The 23,566-nt window shown below is 36.7% G+C and overlaps 1 protein-coding gene across 1 annotated transcript in view; it reads left to right on the top strand.

The window, feature by feature from the left end:
* Positions 1 to 18,933, top strand: part of VRK1 (VRK serine/threonine kinase 1) — a 33,753-nt gene extending 14,820 nt beyond the window's left edge. The window contains exons 9-13 of the mRNA XM_086462835.1: positions 1,016 to 1,136; positions 2,120 to 2,178; positions 3,348 to 3,526; positions 7,973 to 8,063; positions 18,805 to 18,933. Of these exons, the coding sequence (XP_086318961.1) occupies positions 1,016 to 1,136; positions 2,120 to 2,178; positions 3,348 to 3,526; positions 7,973 to 8,063; positions 18,805 to 18,884 (530 nt within the window). The 3' untranslated portion in view covers positions 18,885 to 18,933. The remainder of the gene's footprint in view (positions 1 to 1,015; positions 1,137 to 2,119; positions 2,179 to 3,347; positions 3,527 to 7,972; positions 8,064 to 18,804) is intronic.
* Positions 18,934 to 23,566: the final 4,633 nt, after the last annotated feature.

Below are 23,566 nucleotides of genomic sequence, written 5' to 3'. Positions count from 1 at the left end.
AATAGTGCTTATGAGATCTTGATAGAAAAACAGGCTCTGTTTTCAGGAGATAAATAGTTTCTGTTATCAGTGTGACCATTGTTCCTTCGTATTTGGCAGAGATGCACAATATTCTCTATTGTGTTTATGGCTTAAGATTTAGAAGATTTTTAAACGAAATGTCATTTAATTATGAAGTACTATTTCATAATTATGCCTATAGTCACTGAATATCAAAAGGGAAGAAGTGGGAAGAGATTGAACATGAAAAGGACAGGTCTATGGCTGATTAAACATTGAGGATTTATAGTGAACACCAATTTTATTTTCTTGTTTCTTAAATTTTCTTATATTAGCATAAGTGTGTCCTGAAAAAATATCAGTTGTTGAAAATTATAATTTACTTCAGGATGAACTGTTGCATCTATCCTTAAAACTGAACATGGACAAAGATGACTTGATTTGCCCATCTATACTTCTAGTGTAGTCTGTGGTCAATGTCATGTGGGTGGTTTGTAGGGGTTTTTTGGCAAGGCTTAGGGATCTGATCTGTTATTATCCTCTGTTCGATTTTCAGGCCCCATAAAATATTTCAGCATTGTGGATTTTTTTATTTTCCAGGAGCTAGGGTTTTAGCACTATTACCTTTTTAAAGAAGAAGGGAAGTAAAAAATGTTTTGAACAGAAAGTCAATCATTTGCTAAGTTGCTCTATTTTTTCCACAATCGGAGTACTTAGAAAGCTTCCCAAATTGGGATAACTGCAGCATGTCATATCCTTGAGTAGAAGAAAGAGATTGATAAAGGACTTGAAAGAAAATGAAGTTATCCTTCCAGATGTAGGAACAGTGTTTTTTTTCTTCCTTGTTTTCATGCTGAAGTAAACAAATGGGTAACAGATACAGTAGTGTTACATTGTTAGCATTGGCTATCTATTGTCTTAACGTATTTACAAATTTTTAACTGTTCTTAAGCTGTGTGTGCTTTTTTATTAGCTGCTCTTACAGTTCTTTTTTTGTGTGTGCATATGCATTTAGCGCCATCGAGACGTGGTGATCTGGAGATCTTGGGTTACTGTATGATTCATTGGCTTAGTGGCCATCTACCATGGGAGGATAATTTGAAAGATCCAAATTTTGTCAGAGACTCAAAAATCAGGTGAGAAACTAGTTGTTTTCTTTCTCCTCTGAAATTGAAAATGGGAATGAAAATGTCTTATGTAGAAATGCTTCATACTTTCAGTATGTTCCCTTTTGACGAGTGGGCTATTGTTTTGTATGCCCCCCCCCCCGTTTCCTTTCATTGTGTCTCATGTATCCCTGTCTTGTAGTTAAACTTTGCTTGTACTGTTCTCCTCTGTGTTGTCTTTTGCATATGAAATGCTTGTTTAACCACCACAGTACTGTCGCTTTAGAATACTGCCATGGTTAAGCCAAAAACCACTCTGGTGATGCAGGTAACCGTTAGTCCGGTTTTACAAAAAGACAGCTGAAGCATGGAGTCTTGAGTAGCCTTTATAACACCATGCTCTGAAGTCAGTGGCAGAGATGAGAGCTAAAGGTGGATCTTAAATGTCTTTGACCATCATTCCAGCTAGAGGGCTACTAACATGGGATTTTAAAATTTTTTTTTTTTGGCCCCTTTCCCTGACTGTAATGTAATCCTTTGCTGTTCCCCTCTCCTGTTGTGTGTCGCCTCCCCAATACATTAACAAGTATTTGTTCTCTCTCTTCCTTATCTGCGCTTTTAACGCTTTGGCCTCCATTGATGTTAGTGAAGCTCCCTCCCCTTCCCCCCAGTTATTTTTGCAAGGGATCTGCTAGTCCTCTAGCAGGAAGAGGTGAGAGCATTAGTATGCGAGGGTTTAAAATGGACGAGTTCTTTTCCTACAGTCTTCTACTTGCTTGCTTTTATAGGAATTAAAAACTGTTGAACAAAAAACTTACCGTATTTCAGATGACCTGTCTGGCATTTGTGAGGTTCTCAAATGTACTGCACTCCTAAAAAGGAGTCATACCAAAGATTTATGTAGCAGTGTGTCCTGTCTCTGACAGTGGCCCAGGTACTTAGGAAGCCTGTCAGAACAGGGCAAGATTCAAACTTCGAAAGAAGCAATAGTTTTGAATAATTCTGTTTTTCAGATGTAGAGATAATATTTCCGTTTTGATGGACAAATGCTTTCCTGGGAAAAATAAACCAGGTAAGAGGAACTATTTTAAATTAAAATGCTTTGGTTTGTACTATGTGGTTGGTAAGCATCCTCCTAATAATTTGTTTTAATATCCTTTTAAAAAAAAAATTTAAAAAAATCCATCAAGCTGGGTGCCATCCAAACTGTAGACAACTTTAGACAATTGGTAGAAGCTCTGAAATTTGTATTTACATTTTTATTTACATTGAGTGCATGTAAAGGAAGGGTGTGCTACTCTCTATTCAAATAAAAATGGATCAATTCGGTTGCTGAAAAAGGTGAGGAGTTGTCAGGCTGTCAGGAGCTTTTTTCCTGAGAGGGGTCTCAGGCATTGTATGCTAATCTGTTACTTCTTTAAGTTCTCCTTGTTTACTTAAGTTTGTACCTATTTTTCTTCCTTTATCAGCAACAGCAAAGTGGCATGAATTAGATTTTTGATTAGAAGTTTAGACTTTTGCTCTTGGCTGCAGTTATATGAACTGCAGATACTATTGCTTCTGACTGAAGATAGTATTAAGTATTTGCAAACATGAAATTAGTGAGTTGCTTTATCACAAGGAATTTTAAGAGATTCAAAATATAAAGTAATGTGAACTTGAAGTCTAGATTATTTCTAATAGAGTCAGGTTTAAAATAAAATAAAATCTACTCAGCAAATGGCCAATGCTGAATAGAAACACACTTTCTTGGGATCTTAAACTTAAATATTTGGTTATTGCCAGCTACTCCTGGTGACAGTTTTCTCTGTCAAGTGTGACTTCTGGTTTTTCAGTGGTCAAATGTTTTGTGTATTTTTTAGTATATGTTTCAGTCTTGAACTGATGAAATTCTGAGATAACATTGAGTTTCCTTTTAAACATTTTAAAATACAGACATAAGAAATATCATGTAAATAAGCATTCATTGGTGAAGATTGGCCTATTACATTTTTTACGACTGACTGTTTTCTTCATTGCAATGAACATGTAAAAACAGTGATGCTGTCATCACTGTGTAATGAACCTTGGTATAATTTTTTTCTAAAATGTGTTGTAGTAAAGTCATAATTATGAGTTTATAAATAACCATTTCAAAAAATAGCATTAGTGGTGCATGCATAATTTCTGACTCTTTTGTCATAAAAATGAATTATTAAAATGTTTTCAAATAGACATTAATTGGAGGTACCATTTCTTTAGATGAAATAGCCAAATATATGGAAAAGGTGAAGCTGCTGAACTATGAAGAGAAACCTGTTTATCAGCACTTCCGAGAAATACTTCTGCAAGGTCTTAAGGCCATTGGGCAAAAAGATGATGGAGTACTTGACTTTGGCTCGTCAGAGAATGGAGACTTGCAAACAGAACCCATGCGAAAGGTTTTTACTCTAAAAATTTATGTCTGCTTTCAATGCATTTTTTTGAGCTAAATAAGAGTTAAAGGGGTGTTGGAAGTAGGTGTTATAACTGCATCCAGTAGGAAATAAGCAAATAGTGAAATGTTTAAGTCCTACTCTTACATGTTATTTTTCTAATTTAACTTCACTAATTGTTATTAAACATCATTCTGTATTAAGTTTTATAGGCGTGCTTTCATAATAGATATTATGTTGGATAATAGAATGTGTGTCTGTAGTTGTAATGACATTTGAACAGATGAACATTCAGTCAACTTACTTATTTTCCTTAAATTGGTAAAACTCCAGATGTATCAAAATACATATAAGGTAAAATAGGTCTAGTTTTTGTTTTGTGATAGTTTCCTTTCTGTGACTAGTGCAAAGCTTAGTTTTGAGTATACATCTTTATGCCAATATTTGATTTTGGAATTCACACATTAAATTCACTGTGATCTAATATGTTAATTATGAGTCTTAACTGTAGTGGTAGTCTAGCAGTATTTTATTCCTGTATTTAGGAAGCCTTAAATTCTAGTTTTGGACTCCCATTTGAATACAGTGTAAGAACTTTTTAAGCCTTAGGGAAATTGTAATAACAAATAATAATGATGAAATAATGGAACAAGAAATCATAGAAACACAGAATAGTTTGGGTTGGGAGGGACCTTTGGAGGTCATCTAGTCCAACCCCCCTGCAGTGAGCAGGGACGCCTTTAGCTACATCAGGTTGCTTAGAGCTCTGTCTGACCTGACTTTGAATGTTTCCAGGGATGGGGCTGCTACCACCTCTTGTTTATTTGCGTTTGTTAATAACAGGTGGGCAGTTTATTGTTTCCTTTAGCATGATCCAGGGAACTGAGAATTGTAATACAGGATAATAGTAGAAGAATTCTGCCTGCTTACTGACATGATCAGCAGTGTGTTAAAAGATGGGCAAAAAGCACAAGAAGTAAAAAGCTGTAGGATTTTAAAGTATTCTGAGGCTATATATCCAGCTTTTCTTCTTTTTGCCCAGTAAATAGTACTTTGGCTACAATTATACAGCCATGGTATTTATACTTTTTTTTTTTTTCTGAACTGAGTGTAAAGATCTGTCCAAAAGGAGAGTTCATTAGCATATATTCTTCTGTTCCCCCTGTGGATCGACATGGCTTGAGGCCTGTGTTTTGGGGAAAAAAAAAAATATCTTTTTTAATGGTTGGTTGGCTTCTTTGCGGAATAGGTTGGCCTGCTGCAGAGCCAGCATCTGTGACCTTTAATGTCCTTGTCCCGCAGAGGTGGCTGGTGTATATATTTCCAATGGAATAAAATTTCAAGATCTTATTTCTTTAGCCAATATCAGTCAAGACCATTCCCAAAGGGTGGGATAATACTTTCCCATAGGTTCTCACCTACTATCGTCAGTTAGGAGTTAGCTTTTACATTGGCTTTTGGTGGTGGTGGATTTTTTTGGTGGGCGGTGGGATGGTTTTGGTTTGGTTTTTTTTTTTTTTTGCTTTAAGGAACCATATGCATGTTCAGTTGCCACAAATAAGTTCAAGCACTTATATAAAACAATGAGTGTTACTGGCCCGTTTGAATAAGCGTTTTCAGCCATCCACTTCATATTGCATTTGACTTCGTGCTAGCTACTGCTAGAGGGTCCAGACAGAATAAGATTGTTTGCTTGAGATCCGGTTGACATAGCCTGCTTGCTTTTGACCATGTACCAGGACAGATCACTGTTCCTTCACTGTTGGATTTTTCTAGGCCTTGAAACAGCTGTGGTGGGCTAGGGTAGAAATAGATTGTTGGTCCTCCTTCAAGGACATATTTTGTATTTTCTTCAAAAATGAGTCGAAAGAGTGTCTTCAGCAGGATGTCTTCCTTCCCAGAACACATGTTGTGGGACTCATGCTACTAGGTTTTTGTTCCAGGGGGCATCAGACACTACTGAGAGGCTAGGAGAGCAGGAAGGCAATTTCTGCTAGTTGAGAATCGCTGAACACTTAGATACACAGAGGAAGAAAGGAAGAACATAGAATGCCCATTAAAATTATATGTATTTTCAGCTGTGACAGGAAGCTTAACTTGACTGTTTTAAAGATAAGCTCTACATTCCAAACTCTGTTAGAAACTGCTTTCCATAGAGATAACTTACCACGGATCAGTAGCATCTTGCCTCTGAAAGCCAGTATCTTCTAGCACATGCTGAATTTCTTTTGGCATGCTTGTTGTCTAATTTGGAAAAGAAAAATGCAATCTGGCATCCACTCTTGAGAAGCTGGTGACCTCTAATATTAGAGCATTTATGGCATTTTGGCTGTACTGATCTTTTAATTACAACAGGTCTTAAGACACCTACTCTTCAATTCCTTTGGTGCAATCTATGATAATACTTTCTTAAAAGTGTTACTTGGTGTTCTGAAGTTATGCTATTTCATAGCTAGGAGACAATATTTCTAGCTTCTGTGGAAATAATTTCTTAGAATATAGGATTCTCCTGTGCTTTCGGCTGTGTAGATAGTTGAGCCATGATGTGCATTACATGTTGCATAAAGCATGGTTGTTCTGGAATCTCAGTCATTCTCCAGCAGTATTGGTATCTGGCTAAAATTCACAGATGTCTGTTGTATTAAAAGTTAACATTTTGTCTTCTATATCATGACTCAAGTTTCCCCAGATGTATAGGTAAATGAAACACAGTGCACAGTTCTGCTGGAGGGTGGGGTGTTTTGTGTTGGTTATTTTTGTATAGTAAATGCATGTTGGTTTGTGTGTGTGTGATATTTTATAACAGCTCTAGCAAAACAAGAAGCTGACAGTACCATGTGTTGAAGGAAGTATCTGGAGCTTTTGGCTAAAGTTTTTAGGGCAATGACTGCATCTTACTTTTCTTTAGTGCTGAAGAGTTGCTAGGAATTATTGGGAGTAAACTCAACTGGAAAAACATGGATCTTAGTGATTTGTGGTTCCTTCTAATGTTGAGCTTCAGATGCGCAGGTGTTGTATTTGTCAGATGAATGCTGCCTGATTTCTACTGCTATGTAATTCACCTGCATCAAGATTAAGACACCACTTTTTATCAAATAAGCTTGGAAACAAGATAAATGTATTTTGCTTTTGTGTAGCACGTATTTGGTATCTGTTTTTCTGATGAGCGTTTAAAATGTTTTCTAGTACAATTGGGAGGAATGCATTATCTCTCATATAAAAGCAGTGCAGCGCTGAAATAGTCCTCCTTAATTTTGGTCAGAACGAACAAAAGTGTCTCTGTTTATTCTTGCCTAATGCATCACAAATCTGCTGACATGCTAACCTTGGAGTCTTGGCTGGCGGTAATCAGGCCTGTGCACCGGCAGGAAAGATGTACCTAATGCACTCCATCAGTGCAGTTTGCATATGGAAGTTCTCACAGGGGAGCTGCCCTGTGCCAGCTGAGGGTTACCTGCCCACTGCAGTTATTGTATGTAATTATCGAACCAATCTGTTCAGCCCAGCAGGGTTTAGATGGTAATCATGAAGCAACACTTTGGAAAAGAAAGATGTAATGCACTCTCCCCTTCTCTCGTGAGCTATGTGAAGTTGTAGCCACTTTTAAAGCTGTATTAGTAAAACTCTAGTCTCACACAGTTAAAATAATTAAAAAAGGAAAAGGTAAACTCTTCCAGTGTTCATCAAAGTTATCATTTATGTCTGATACAGATACAGATCAACTCATCTTTTGCAAAAATGACATGGCTTTAAAAAAATAATCTTTCCATAACCACCTTAGGAATAGTTTGCAATAGTAAGATTAATTATAATACACAGATAATAACAGTTCTATCCATTTAGAGGTTTTAAGATAATGTACCTTGAATAGAGTTCAGATTTCCCAAGTCTCTCTCCTTGGAACAGAACCTGTAGTTGCTATTAGGAAACAATAATAATGTACTGTCAGTGGGTGTTAGCTACTTTTAAGCTGTGCAAAGAAAGCCTTAAGAAGCAAGGATCCAGATAAACTTGGGTTTAATGAGGTGTAATTGCTTTAAAAAAAAAGGAATTAACATCGACTTGGGGTAAAATTTTTTCTGTGTTCTTTAAGATTTTTCAGATTTCTCCTTTTTATAAGTTACTCAATGTAAATTAAAAAAAAAAAGGTTTTGATCATGAAAAACTTAGGTTTTCTTAGATTAAGATTTCAGTTCCTAATGTGGTCTGCAAATAGGGGAACGGAACTTTTAAATTGCCTGTTGCCTAGTACTAGTATTCTTGCATTAATATATTAGTAAATTTTATCTATAACTGGAGATGTTTTATAGTGTATGAAGAAATAGTGCTTAAAATCAGGGAATACCTTGTGAGGATAGGATATTAGGATATTTTCTACTTTTTGTGGTCTTTCCTGCTCTTGAGCTCAGTTGCTTTTTTTTTAATTATTATTTTTTTATTTTTATTTTTTAGAAAAAAAGAAAGGCAGCAGCTGCAGCCAGTGAGAGCACTGAAGCAGAAATGGAAGATACCGGAAGTCCAGAAAAAAAGAAACCTACTTCTAGTAAGTCAAAAGATTGTTCTCACAGTCATATGTACTGGTGTGGTAGGTTAACCCTGGCTAAGGGCCAAGCCCATCCAGCCATTCACTCTCCTCCTCGGTGGGACAGAAGGAGAAAACAGGATGAGAAAACTCAGAGTCAATACAAAGATAGGGAGATTGTTTACCATTTATTCTTGTGGGCAAAACAGACTCAACTTGGGGACTATAAATTTAACAATACATATAAAATACACCAATGCAAGTGCTTTTGATCTTTCATAATTGCTTTTTAGATTAGCTCTAATAAAAGTGAAATATTTAAACTTTCTGTGTAAGAACTGTATAGTCTCCAATTACCTGCTGCCTAAAGCTGGTAGAAATGCTAGCTGATAAAAATAGATGGTTGCACCCTATTCGTGTTTTCTCCTCCATTCTCATTTTTGTCCTGTCTTGTCCAATTCACTGTCAAAATATGCTGACTCCTCAGGACTCCTTCATCACAACGTGTTAAAGCCAGGGGCTAGCAGAGCAGCTTCCAACAGCGAGTGTATTTAAAGTTGAGGAAAGGATCAGCTCTAAGGATACAAAATGCTGAAGCTACATTTCAGATAATTTGGCATAGTTTCGGTGTTGTCTGGAAAAAGTCATAGGCAGATGAAGTAAAATTATTATAAGTCCAAGATCAGAAATCTTCAGTAGATGTGTATAGGGTAAGCTTATGGTGAGAGTCCAGTCAAATTTTTTCTGGATCTAACATTCTAACGCCTTCATGTAGATGTGAACAGAATTCAAGTAATTACAAAGATAATTTTCCTACATAATTTTTGATTCAGACTTTTAAGTAAGAGACTATTTCTTGTCTGTGGTCAAGTAGTCTAAAAATAACAAAGCAGTAGTGCTGGAGGCTACCCTAAAACAAATCCGCTTGTTTAAAAAATAATTGATGAAGGAGTATGGCAGGATGGGAAAATGTAACATTTCAAAGAGAGTAATATTGTTTGTAAGTTATGGATTAACTCTAGTACATTTATTCAAACAGTTTGGTACAAAGTACAGAAGGTGACACTGCTCTGTTTTGTTTTCAGCACTTCACATTATAGAATTCTGATCATTAAAATTAGTGATTGTTTCTCGTACTTGAATGGCTTTTGAATTGTTAACTTCAATTTATTATGAAATTTTTAGTCTGTCGGTGGCTGAAAAAGTTTAATTAGATTATACTTTCAAGGAAGTACAATTACTTGGTAGGATGCTGGTGTTCATTGCTAGTTTCAGCATTTTGGATTTTATTTAAGACTATAACAAAATACTTAATACAGCTGACTATTTTCTGGTTGTGAATTGATACACATGAGCAGAATATGCTTTCGTTTTATATTATATACTACTTTTTTCCTTGGATTGTAGATTGAAATTTTCATAGATAGAGATGAAAAAGAACTTGAGGAATTGCAGTCCAAGTTGTAGCATCAGCTTTTTGTAAACACTTAAGTTTTTTCAGACTGTTTGAGAGGCTATATGTATTTTCAGCATCCAGTGGTTAAAATGGGTGATGGACGTAAGCTTAAATTTAAACCTCCTCTTGCCAATTCAATAGTGTTTCAGGTGAAATGGTTGTAATTTCACTTTTTTTATACTACCAAATTTAATGAATGCCAAGTGGGGGGAGAATATTGAGTGATTTCAGGTGAAGTGATACATGTACTTGCTCATTGTGTTCTCTCCAAATTTGGAATTGAAAACTTTACCACTTATTACATGATTCATAAATCTGTTTTGAAGAAAAGGGCAACTACTTCATAATCTTAGGATTTTGATGCTTTTGATAAATTGAAAATAGCTGATTATTATAGAAATCCTTAAAACTGTGTTTCCAAATCTGACTAGTTTTATGTTACCACAGTCTTGTTTCTCATTTATGGGCTAGTCCTGTGACTAAAAAAATATCCTAATGTTTACTGTCCAGTAAAATGGATAATTTCTTGATACCTCTTAATTGTGAAAATTGAAGTTTAGTCATAGAGGAACACTTAAAAAGTTCTTGAAATGCTATTTCATTGTTTTCTGAAAGGGGATAAATATGGCCGGATAGGGGTTGTTATGCAGGTATTCAAACAACATTCATGAGTATTTGGACTTGGAACAGTGGCAAGAGCAGCCATGCAGCCTCCTGCTGTTCAGCTCGTCAGCATTAACCGCATTTGACTATGCCGTTTGTCTAATCCACTCCAAAAGAGCAGTTGGCCCAACAAGATCCGGATCAGCTGTGCAGCAGTTTGGGTACACCAGGGTGCTCAGTGGCTGCAGAGACTCTGCCAGTAATGAAATCTGCTACTGCTGAGGCTGGGGAGTCCCAGCCTTGGTGGAGGAGGAAGAAAGAATGGCACTGAGAAAGGATGGGCATCTTGAAATCTTGCCTCTTCTGTCTGCTCCCCCTGATTGTTCTCAGCGTAAGAGTGGCCACTTCAGATGAGTTCATTAAAAGCCTTCTCTTTCAATCATGTCAGCCACCAGTACTTCTGGCGCTGTCAAGCAAGAGCGTTAGACTCTTCTTTTTAGAAACGGAATTTCAGAAATCCCTCAGGAAGTGAGCTGTGTTGTACTTCCAAAATAAGATGCACAAAATTTTCTGGAATTCTGAAATGGTTTTTTATTGAAATTATCATGTTACCAATTTCTTCTTTTTTTTCTTTTTTTCCTGTGATAACTGGAATCCATATGCTTTCCTGAAAGCTGTAATTTTAAGAGGTATCCTTTTTAGTGTAATATGGATAATGTTGAAGTATTACATTAGTTGGTGTCTCTTCACCAATAAAGCTGCTATTGGAAGAGACAATTTTTATTTAAACAAAGTTTTTTTTCACACACTGTTACAGCTCCATTTTGAGTATTAGCTGTCTTCATGTATGATAGTAAAATATACAGGCTTAGAAGATACTGCTAAAGCGCAATACCAAATTTTGGCATACGCTACATATTCACCAGTGCTTCTGCAGGGGTATACTGCACGTTATTCATAGGACTGATATGCTTATTTTTAATTAGTTTGTATGGAATAGGCAGCTAGTATAGGGAACTTTGGGGAAAATGGCATAAATGTTGGAAAAACAAGAGTTTCATGAGAATTTGTAAATGGTCCTGGGTTAAAAGCTACAAATAGAGATAAAAATTAAATGAAAAAATGAAAATTGGGTTACAGAAACAGAATGTTTTTCGGAACAGAATTTTTTTTACACCAGCCTTTTTTCTGTTATTTTTTTTAAACAATTTTGGGGTTTATTAATTGGGACAGTATAGAGATAAATACTAAACCAGACACGACAATGAAAATACTGCATTTTTTTAATGTACTTTTTCAGTAGTTGGTAATGCTAGGGGTAGGAGTTGTGCATGTCTGTACTGCTGGATAGCGTCTGGCATGGTAAGGCCTTAACTGGGGTCTTTGGTTACTCGTGCGCTATAAGTAAGGAACTATGTGAACAGCTCCGAATCATACTGATGGAGTGGTTAGAAGGCAATCCAAAATGGAGGCTTAATAGTATTGCTCAATTAATAGGTACTTCGCTTTGTGTTTATTTGCATTGCATAGCTTTGCATAAATCAGTATGTGTTTATTGTGTTAGAAATATTTTTTTCCGTCTTCAAGCAAGATTTATTACTTAATGTTGGATTAAATCTACACTTAGGCTCATTTTATATTTAGAGAATTATAAGCCTTGTCTTCAGGCACTATGAGAAAGCAAATCACACAGGTTTTTTTGAGCTTGTTTATGGTGCCACTTGTTACTTCTCTTTCTACTCCACACCAATGCCCACATTATAGGTAGATTTTTACCTCTTATGCCCTAATACAAACATTTTCAGCAAAACCTGTACTGTACAGTAGTTCTAACTGTCTGTTATTCATCTGTTCCTTCTTGTGAAAGATTTGGTATTGGCTAGTATCTGTAACAGACTCCAGGAGCAAGTGGGTGTTAGTCTTAAAACAGTGTGTCTGTCTCTGTGACTTGTCACCAAAAGACCTGTTGCTTTCTGTGCCATTTGTAACCTTCCTTTATCTGTCTCGGGAATGTTGCAAGTATGCTAGTATGGGAGTTATGGGATCTGGTTTTAGAGGTTAAAAGCATGTGCTGCTATGTTTTATCTAGAACTTAACAGGAAGATTCAGGTGTTAGAGCAGAGAAATACTGCTTTCAGTTGTTAAAAATACTGAAACTCACTTCTGTGTTTTGCATTAAGGATATTCAAACACGCTATGAAGTAATCTGTCTTTTTATGACCTGCCCCAAAATTGTTTGAGGATCTTCAAAAGCTATTTAAATTAGAAGAGGTGTGGTAGGAGGTGATTTTTAAGTAGAAAGATTCTTAAATATTATGGGTAGAAAGATTAAAATAAATTAGGTAGGAAACAAATAAATCTTTGTGGTTCTTCCTGAGTAATGGCTTTCCTTGACAATTTGCAAGTGACAAATTCACTGAGAAGCACCTTGAACATGTGGCACTTACAATAATAGAGAGACAAAGTTAACATCCAAAATGTAAAGTATGGGGGTGTTCATGTTTACTTCTGTGTCTACCTGGAACACAGTTTTCTACTTTGTCTTCCTTTATATTTTAAGCTTATTTCTGTACAATCCCTTCAGACCACTTCTAGCACTTAAACACATTTAAAATGTAAATACATTGAAGTTCATTATTATGCTTCATGGGATTTTCTTGTGTTTGCTGCTCCTAAAAAGTATTAAATTAAAACAAAACAAAACCAAAAAACTTTCTGCAGAAAATTTTCTATGGGGTAAGGTTTTGCGTAATGACTTTACATGTAGAACTAAATTGTTAAAGAATAAAAGCGATGTCTGCTTTTTTGTTGTTCTTCTGTGACCTGAAGATGTATTGCAGTATGCTGAACAAGTATTGCAATTCAAACTCAGGTATAAAATTTGCAAGTGAAATTTGTCTGCAGGAAAGAAAGAAAAATTGTACTGCAGTGACTCAGATTTTTACAGGGAGCTGGCCTTTTTCAAGATTGCAAGTAATATATTTAAGTTAAACGTTGTTCCTCCTGCAAATTGCTGTGTGGTGGAGAGGAGGGCTATTTTTAAACACATGTGTGACTACTGATTTATATGTGTATGTACAACTGTGTTTTGGAATGTCTTCAGTAAAGCGATTTTTACAAATAGATCAGTTTCAGTTTTGTCTGGAACAATTTTATTTTAAAATTTTTAAAAGAACACTCATAGATTTGATGTCATCTTTAGGAAATACACAGGCATAGAGTTGTCAAATAATGCGTTCTTGTATCCTGATGTTTTTCCATATTATCATATGGAAATGTGTCAGCTTCATTTGTTGCAGGAAACAGAGGACTTGGAAGAACAGAGTACCTAAAGCCAACCCCCATCCCATAGTTCTACAGACTTTCTGCTCTCTCATCCCCCCCCCCCCAGTCATTTATTTCCTGGAATTCAAGTCCATATTTGCCTTCTTATGCTCTCTCTGTTTTTTTGTTTGGTTTTTTTTTTATCATATTTCTGAAAATTTGTAGAGAAGAGAACTGATGAGAAAAGAGAACAAGCCAGCTAAGCAAAGCTATTATTTGTCACCCTTGCAGTTGCTTCAACAGCCTTCAAAGTACTGAAAAATTCTTGTTTGAGAAGTGTTACACGATGCGGTTTTATCAGCTGTGCAGGGATCCTTGGCTGAGTTGAGAAAGGGCTGTTAGAGGACTACATACTTATTGCATCTTCTTAAAAGAAAAGTTACTCTTCCTCGGCACAATATTCAAACTGCCCAGACTAATTTGAGAACATTAGACTAGTCTGATGCTTAACATTATTTTTTTTTTTTTCTAAAATGCTGCACAGCCTGGCTTCGGTTCCCATTTGATGTTTGCAGCTGGATGCCGAGTGTAGTCTTTCAGCTTCCAATGCTTTGGTTTGTTTTTTTTTTTTTTTTTTATTCCTTCCATATGTAAATTGCATTATATGAGTTCCATTCTCTTGTTTTCCCTTTTCAGTTTGATGATTGTGGAACCCTTTTAAGGGGCAGTTGAAGGAAAAAGGTCTCCTAGGGAGCCATCTAGCAAAACGACCTGGTTAACTGTCTTTGATCATACCAAATGAAACATGACTGAAGCATATTTTGCAAGACAAAAGTGATACTGTGGTCAGTGAAAGAATTTTGAAGAACTAACAGTCCTAAATTTGTCTCCTTTGGAAATTACAAGTCCACAATTAGTTACTTAAATTAGTAACAAAACTTGTTCTTGGATTAATTTATTGCACTGAGATCTGATATAGTGGCATATGCAAGATCATATCTAGTTGACTAGGGAGAGTTGTGTTAGGTCAGTGGCCCTTTCATTCCTACCTCATCACTTCTCAGCTTAACTGTGGCAGTTCAGTATATGTGGGGTGAGCTTGTCAGTATTAAAGAAATGTCAGTTCTGTCATAAGACTGCCCTGCTGTGGCACACTGCTGTCTATACAGAAATGATGATTAAGCTCCATCTGTGTGGAGACTAGTCAGAGAACATCTCTTCCAGAAACCGCTTGAGAACTGTCTGACACTCCAGATTTATTGACCTTTGTTTCTTAAAGAGGTAAACATACAGCAAAGTGTGTGTGTGAGATTATGCACATGTGCACACACAGATTAGATTTATTTTTTTTTTAAGAAGGGAAGCCTTGCAGTGTCTGATCAACATACTCAACTGCATGTGCTTCTTTTGAGGGTGAAAGATGTTAGCTGTGTTGTTTAATGACAATTACTAGTTTAAGAGCTTGCATAGACTGGAATTTCTGGAACTCTTCAGTCATTATACAGACCGTCAGGTACTTAGTCTTCGTCAGGTGTAAATTCAGCATATGCAAGTGATGCAGTTGCTAACCTCCAGCATACCTGCTGCTAGATGTTTTTTCACTTACCTGATGTTTGCCTAGAGTCTAAAATCTGTATGTGGTTCTGTTTTCAAATACTCTAGCCTATAATGTAACCTAGAAGTCACCGTTAACACTTAAATCTTATCTGATTTCATCTGCTTGGTAGCTGTGTTTTCATGCTCAGAGTCTCTCACTGGCCTCATTTCCCTAAAACCAGACAATTAAGTGGTTAACTTGGGACTCTGGTATCTGCTTATTTTTACCAAAGGAACCTCTGTAATTTTATAGAAAGTTTCATTTTTTCACTCAAGTGCGGTTCTGTTTCTATTACTCATAAGACTTGTGTGTTTCTAAAACAATGTATGTAGAATTGGAAAACAGGATAAGGGACATCAAGAGGTGATCTGCTGTATACACCAGCTTGAGGACAGGCTTATCGATCTACATCTGTGTTAATCTTGATATGTTCCAATATTTTCTCTTAAAACCTCTATGATTAAGATTCTAAAACATCCATGGTCAATACTTAACTGTAATACTTAACTATCATTACTAATAAAAAGGGTTTGATAAGGCAGAGTATTTTCGTTTGATATTTTTAGTACCTAATATGAATTTCCCTTAAGTTTATTAGTTGTCCTATCCACTGGGACATGAGTACAAAAGGCTACACCATCACATTTCTCTTCCTTTTTTTTTTTTTTTTTTATTTTTTTTAGAGAGCTAGAATCCATGATCACCAGTCCTGTTTTTTTTTTTTCCCATTTTTCTTAGAACTTTTTTGGAAGATAGAGCCCAAAACTATACACAGTACTGCTGGGTTTCTTTTGTAAAGTTACTTTATAATACTGTTTACACAGAGGGGATCAGATATCACAGTCAACTTGTCTAATAATTCCTCTAGAGCCTGTGGGACTCTTTATGCCTCTGCTGAACTTTGTTCCAGTCTCAAAACAAGCTGTGCAGTGACACCATCTGGTTTATTTTTGCCTATATAATTCTTCCTCATTTAAATTACTGTTTCAACCTAATTCAGTTTAATCTGCTTTATAAAAACACTCTCCTTTGCTTGTAATAGCTTTGTTTGTGTCCTCTTTTGGTGCTGCCCACACAGGACTTCTCCTGTTTTCAGAAACAGAATTGACATTTCTCCCACAAGAAAAAGTTGTGGGGAGCGGGCAATATACATTATCAGGCTAACTGGTTTTGAAAATGCAGACAAGCTTTTTGGTACAGAAGACCTTCAGTTCTGAAATAGCTGCAAACGTTGAAGCTATGGCTTGAGAGCAGTCATTCTGAGTTTAACATAGTTAACTTAATCCGATAGTTTAAGAGAATATTTCTGCTGTTTAAGTTTGAAATTATGAATGAAAGAACCACGACAGGGATTTTTTTTTTTTTCCTTTTTGTTATGATTCACTTAGGGATTCTCGATGATCATGGTTTCTTTAGAAAAGCCTTGAAAAGCACTCAATGCAATAAAGATAAAGGAGAAATCTGGAGACAGGGTAGCTCTCTTTTCCTTTTTGGTGTTCCAGATGGGCAACTAGAAACGGGTAAGCTCTTCCTGAGTTAGGAATTAGTGAGCTTCAATTGGTTATGTTGCCCGTGACTACCAGGAAGTACTACATTCCTGAAATACAAACATGAAAATCTGATACCTCATTTCTTTTTTCTCTATAAACAAACACCTGTTGTATTTTCCTACCTAAGGTCAACTTTTTCATATTGACAGTCTTTCTGATAATAGAACGTAAATTTGACCTGTCTTTGCACCACTTGGTTATACAGTCTATGATTGGAGAAAAAGAAAAATCCCAGTTACCTCAGTCAAAACCGGTGAAGATTAATGAAAGGGAAAAAGATCAGATTTTTCTTGAAGAGAGAACTTTTGTCATTCTCTGCGTTCTGTTGCAATACAAAGATTCCAGGGAAAAATCTCAGGAGGAATGGGGAGAGGAAAACCAGTGTGGTTCATGCAGTTGATAGGATAACTTGGCCTACACACCACTAAGACTACTCAATTTGAGAATGCAGAAGCCATGTCTGTGGCTAGAATTCACAACTAAAGTAGCTGAAATATTTTGTGACTTAGAAAATTATAAACTAATTCTTGAAGATAAACCAGAATTTAGCTGGGAGAAGGAATGATTTACATGGTTACTATAGTTTGAAACCTGCTTGTATAGCTTTTAGCTGCCAGTACTTGTCAGGGTACCAGAATGGATTTGATTTTTACAAAGCAGTTGGAGGGGGGTGGTGGTGGTGTGGTGGTGTGTGTTTTGCCAGAACAGATCTTTCATTAATAAAACTGCTCTGCTCAGTGAGGGACTATCACCAGGGCTGTCCATTGTTTTGTTTTGTTTGGGGTTTTTTTTAAAGTGATTTAGTAATCAAAGATGTATTCTCTGATAAAGTCTATTTATAGTTTTATATTGAATGAATGCAGCAAGTGCTCCTGGACAAAAATGGAACAAGAATAGTTTTTCATTCTCCATTTTCAAGAATGGAAAAATTCTTCAAAGTTAATTTTGGTATTTTTAATTTCAAATCATCATTTTAAGAGCAAGTTAAGTTATGTAAAATTAAGCTAACGTGAAAGCAAAACTTTGCAATAGTTCGTTGCTTTTCTTGGTGTGATTTTGGGTATAATCAAGACTACTTTGGTTTGTTTTGCATTGTTCTCTGCCTCCTTGCTTTCCCCCAAATTTACTCATTGACCTTGAGTGATCAGTGACTCACACTGCTCAAAGGCTTTTGTCTTATGCAAGCAGCTTCTTTCTTAAGGACTTCTATGAAACTCAATTTTACCTTTTTTTCTTTGTCAGTAATGCAGATTAAGTAGTTGACAGGAACTGTAGAGTTATATATAGTTTTACAAGCAGGAACTTGGTTAGGCACGCTGACTTCAAGGAGGAAGTCAGGATTAAAAAAACCCTAAAATAATACTGTGAGTAGGAGATGAAAAACATTTCATCGCAACAGAGTTTGTGAAAATGGTAGCAATTTTTATTATGTGTAATATTTTTTCTCAAAGTGATGAGAGTTGAATGTGATTTCACAGAAATGAGCTGTGGTGGTTTGGGTGGTTTTTTTCCCTTTTCCCTGCTAGTGGGCAGGAAAGAGTCCAAGTGCAGAGAGTTTTTTATTGTTGTGTTTAAGTATGGTCTCTTTGAACAACCTGCCTGCCAGGTTTGTTAGGAATCTTACTTAGATGGCACTGTTGATTACCTTTGTTAATAAATATTGTCGAATAATAGCTTGAAATCTATGGGTGAAGTTGCACTCAGAGCTGAGCTGATTTAACAGCTCGACGCTGCCAAACAAAAATCTTCCTCTTTTCTACCTGTGTGCCTTCCCCCTCCCCTTGTATGAACTCCATTCAGAACGCTCTAAGATGCTGCAATGCACTAAACTATGAGAATGCTAGACCAAAAAAAAGTTCTTTGCCAGGTTATGGAGCTGGATCAGCTTAGCACAAGGTCCAAAGACCACCAGAAAGGGCTTAATACTGGGAGGGATCATAGAACTGAAAGTTGGTGCATGGTGAGGAAGTAGGGGTTTAGGTTTGGAAGAGGATCTAATTCTTTGTCTTGTGGTGGAGGCGAGCTACCAAATTGGCTTAACTGTATGTAATGCTACTGTTGGAGAAGATTAATTGTACAGTGTGTCGTTCAGGAGAAAATCGGTGCCCAGAAATTGTCGTAAATACCTCTGAGTCTGTCATGTGTCCCCCCGCCCCCCCCAGTCAAAACTAAATGAATGATTTGAGTTTATCTATCCTCTTAAAGACTACAAGTATTTTCTTGTGATCCATTTCTGTTATTTTATTTTATAGAAAGTCTTGTCTTTTGTTCATTTGTTTGTTTGAATTGCAGATGTCGCTACCAGAACCCGGAAGATGGCCTCACCAAAACCCAAGAAAGGCACAGCAACCAGAAAGAGAGTCCAGAAGTAATTAATAGATAGAGCAACAAATTAAGTTGCTCTTTGGCTCATCTCTCTCTTTTTTTTTTATTTTTTTTTTTTTGTTTTTTGTTTTTGTTTTCAGTTACTGTAGCACTGGAATCTTTTTCTTTCCCTTTTAAATGCTGAATCCTGTAAAAGCATGGACTGCTCTTTGTACCTGTTTTTGAAGAATAAATGTTTTATTAAAATATTTGCATAATTTAATTGTACTTAAATACTAATGCAAAATTTTTCCAACTTTGAATTGAGGATGCATTTTTATTCTTTATATGCACAAATTCATATCTTAAAGGCAAACTAAAAGAAAGTGCTTTTTTCTGCTTTATAATGTAGAAATAAAGCCTTATTTAGTTTTGTTATGGGAGCTTTATAAGGAACAGTGGTGTTGCATTTGGTTTCTTCTAATTTTGAGTAAAGTCTTATTGGAGGTCACTTAGATGTACACAGAGATGAAGTCTGAAATGGTAGAGAGATCTCTTAAACAAATGTTTGAATTAAAAAGAACTTAAGACAAAAAAATCACATCCTTCCATTCTAGTTTGTTATAAAAAATGTGTAAACAATTCTTTGGAGGACAAGTAATGAATTTTAGTTATTTTCTTGCGTAGTATTTGGGTTTGTATCACTTTTCTAATTACTCAGAGTTTCTCTGGGAAAGAGACCAGAATTTCAGATGTAGGGCCCAGGGCAAAGAAAAGAACCAACCAAAAACCAATGCCCATTCTGAACCCCACTCCTCAGGTTTTCTTTTTATATTAGTGAAAAGGCTACAAGAGTTATAATTATGAAGAATAACTTTGTAAAGTATGTAGTTCCAGTGAAAGCTTGACTCACGTGTGCGTCTCGTAACAAAATAATGGTTTACATTTTTTTTAATGATTGAGAAGCATATAGCCTTTCTTAAAAGTGCTTCCTTGCTTGGCTTTGAGTCTTCTCTTCAGAGTGGTAAGCCAAAAAAAGGCAATGTTTAAGTTTGGCGTGAAATACCACTACTTTTTGTTTATGAACATCATTCATGTGAAGTCTGGCAAGCCAAAAGGAATCCTTATGAGCCAATGGGTGGTCTATTTGTGTGGATGTCCGGTGCCCTGCTTTCTTGTGTAATGTCTGAGTTGCTACTCACTGAAATAAATATGTTGTAGCATAAAATGTTGAATGAGTGATAAGGTTATGTTTTGAAAACAAGGGAATCTGTTGTTTTGAAATAAAACTGGAATAACATTTTTAAAAGGTCTAGTGCTTTCTCATTGCTTTGACTGCTAAACAGATTCGTCGTCCTGGGTATTAGCAAAGTGTGGCTGGTGACTTTAAGCATAGCATTTTCTTTGTTTCAGTTGTAAAAAATAGGATTACTAAAACTTCTCTCATGTTTAAAGCTCCTCAAATCAAACTATCATTTTGATGACTTCATTTAATCATTTTGTTCAAAATGAATGTTGCACTGAAGAACTATTGTCAAGAAAGCATGTTGTATTTCTTGTCTGGTTGTTTGACATTTTAATTTTTAGTAACTTATTTACTGGTAAACTTCCTTTTTTTGCTTTCCAAATTTTCAAGGAGAGTGTTTTCTTTTCACACTACCAAAGCCAAACGCAGCAAACACAGGTATTTCCATATATTTGAAAAGAATGTTTTGAGGTGCAGTTTTCATAAGCTACGCCTGCCTCTTCCCGCCCAAAAAAGTCCTGGAAAAAGTTTGTACTGGTACGTGTTCTGTGGAGAGAAAGGTACTTTTCATGCTAGGTGAATGTTGTTTTCGGGGCTTGTCGGTGCTCACAAGAGACTGTGCAAAACCGCAGCCTTCACAGGCAGGAAGGGCTCTGGCTCCCTGTAAGCTGCAGTGGTGTTTGAAGCGTGGGCCGGGCCGGATGAGCCAAGTGGAAGGCTGCGATAACGCCTGCGGTACGGCTGTCTGTGTTGTGTACGGTCTGTGCGTGCACGCGTGTGTGCGCGCTGCCTTGCAAAACAGCGCTGGGGAAATGCACCACTTCCTAAGAGGCGAGGGTGTAGTAGGTTTTTGTTGACATCCCCGTTTGAAAGTAAAGCCCCTAACACAAAAGAAGCAAGCTGCCTTTAGACTGCATTTACTGCTCTTGATGACTCCAGTTGTGTGTAAATATTAGAAAACAGCGGGGTCCTGCATTCCAAGAATCACTTGAGCAGTGCCATGAAGACAAGTGTCCTTACTGGTATTGTAGTCATACTCCCAAGCTCTCCTGCTGTTTCTAATCTGTGCGCACAGCCGTGAAAAAACTGGACTGACATTTACAGGCACAGCAGGGAGACACTTGAGTAGGGAATGTTAAAGACTCTGCTACCTATGTTTCAAAGTGGCCACCATACATGATAAATCTTCACAGGAGAACAAGTCACCACTTCAGCTGATGGTGTAATGAGGATATTGATAATGAAGCACCGAATGCTTCTTTTAGTGCTTGAACATTTTGCAGACAGATTGTTTATATTTTTTCCCCTAATCTGAAATATCTGGAGAGAGAATCGAATTCAGGACGGGTATAAGATACTGTTTAGATAGTGCTGATTTGATAATTTTTACAGGAATATTTCCCAGTAAGTTAATATAAAATAGTAACATAATTCCCGTTATCTGTTGTACCTGGCATTAAGAAGGGGGTCAGTTGTTTTTCTGAGTAGTTTGACAGACTTTACTCACTGTTTTGTCCCAGTGAGCTGCCAGATTTGGGATGCCATAATACCAGTAATGCAATTAGGTTTTCTGCACGTTGTCTGGTTGACTTCTCAGTTAAGAGTTTCTTTCCCTTTGGGAATAAGACTAGACAGACTGTCATTTGCTATTACTAATTCTGCTTAGCATTATCACTGGAGCTTTTTTGTAATTAGCTATCTTAGTTGGCTCTTAAATTTTAATAGCCAATTGAAGCTACATTTTAGCCAAGTTCCATATCTAAATTGCATTCAGTCCATTAACAAAGTTGGTTAAAAGGCTATTAAAACAAAAGCCAATATATGGTGGTTAGCACTTATATGTTTGCAGCAGTAGCAGTACCAGCCTCCAATGAATACTCTCCAGAAATGGCACTTCCTTCTAGCAAAGGAAGTGCACAAAGAATGACCAAAGTTTGTTTTGGAACAAAGGCTGATTATGCAGAATACTTGCAGGGAAAAAAAATAAAGCTGAAGTGTGTCTTTTCTGGAAGAAGGTGGGAGAGATGGGGGGGGGAGATGCAAAAGGGGGCGATTAATGGTTCTGCTCAGATTTGACAGGTTCTGGAAAAGCCAAATAAGCAAAGTGATGTTTTTCTCCATTTCAGCTGATCAAAATTATTAGCAAAACCATCTGAAGCACCTTCTGGTGGAATTGTCATCTTGCTGAGTTTAGTTTGTAAAACATCCTGCCAGACATTAAAAAAACTGTAAGCATGCCAGCACATAGGCTCAGAGCACCGCTTCTCTAATTGATAGACCCTATAATTTTCTTTTTTACTGAAGACCGTGGCTGGATACCTCAGCCTCCCGAGTAATTTAATGTAGCATCAGTCTGAATTTTTTATCCCTAGTAGCACTTGTTTAAATTAGATTTTTCTCCTCTTTTCTTTCTTAAGGTGTAGACAGGAGATTAACAGCCTTTGGATCATCCTGTGACAAATAATGGCTTTCTCAGACTTTCCTGCTTTAAAAAAAATATACTGTTGTGAACACATCAGATATTAATGCTGCTACTTAATAGAGAGTCTACCAGTGTCTTATGAGTTGTTTCACGGATGGTTTGCAGTGCCCTGTATGAGTAATGATAGAGAAGTACCAGTAGCTTCGTTGTAGGAGTTACGTGGCAAACCTCAGATTATGTCTGAATTACCAGTATCTATATATGCTTTCACCAGCGTATATAGTGGGACATCTCAATTAGAGTTTCCATAGTGCACCAGTTCCATTATTAAACAAGGCGTAGAGCTGATGCTCATTGAACATGAGTCGGATCCCATTGCTTGCAGCTGAACTGCAACATCAACCTGATTGGAAAAGCTCTGTGGCAATAAGTGCCGATTCCTTCACCTCCTGTGCTGTTTTGGGGGTGCTGGGCTCTTTGCAATGACGCAGTACACAAAGGGAGATGGAATCTGTTTTATCTGAGCATTGATTTTCACGATGTGTGGGAAAGGTGTGGGATCAACTTCTTTGGAAATTCCTAGAGTCCTAATTAGGATCTCATGGATGGCTTTATGCAGCTGCCTGTTAACTCACATGTATTTTGGTTTTCTTCCCTGGTATTTTCAAGATTGAGCAGTTGAAGATTTAGAAAGGTGATCCCTTGAATTCTTTTCTTCGTTTTAGGCCTTCTTTATCTCTGTGGATGATGCCTCTATAGGGACAGTTTTGAGTTTGTTTTTTTTTTTCCTTTTCTCCTGAAGGGATATATAGAGAAAAGAATATACTGTTTCTGTGAACTGAGTTTTGTCTGGATGCAGAGTAAGCCAGTCAGCTTAGAGAAATGCAACAGCTCCGATAGGATGCTACAGACTAGTTTTCTCTGATATGCCATGTTTTTAAACATGAAATCACTAGCAGTATTGCATTTGTATTTCTTACTAGTTGTCTCTGTTTCATCCCAACCCAAACCTGTCTTTTTTCAGACTGGAGCATGTCCTGCCCTTGTAGGCTTCCATGCCAGATTTTAATGTCCTTGCATTT

Source organism: Leptosomus discolor, chromosome 3 (assembly GCF_034619465.1).
Source record: "Leptosomus discolor isolate bLepDis1 chromosome 3, bLepDis1.hap2, whole genome shotgun sequence".
NCBI lineage: Eukaryota > Metazoa > Chordata > Aves > Leptosomiformes > Leptosomidae > Leptosomus > Leptosomus discolor.
Note: the sequence above shows the minus strand (reverse complement) of the source record. Positions and strands in the feature narration are given on the sequence as shown.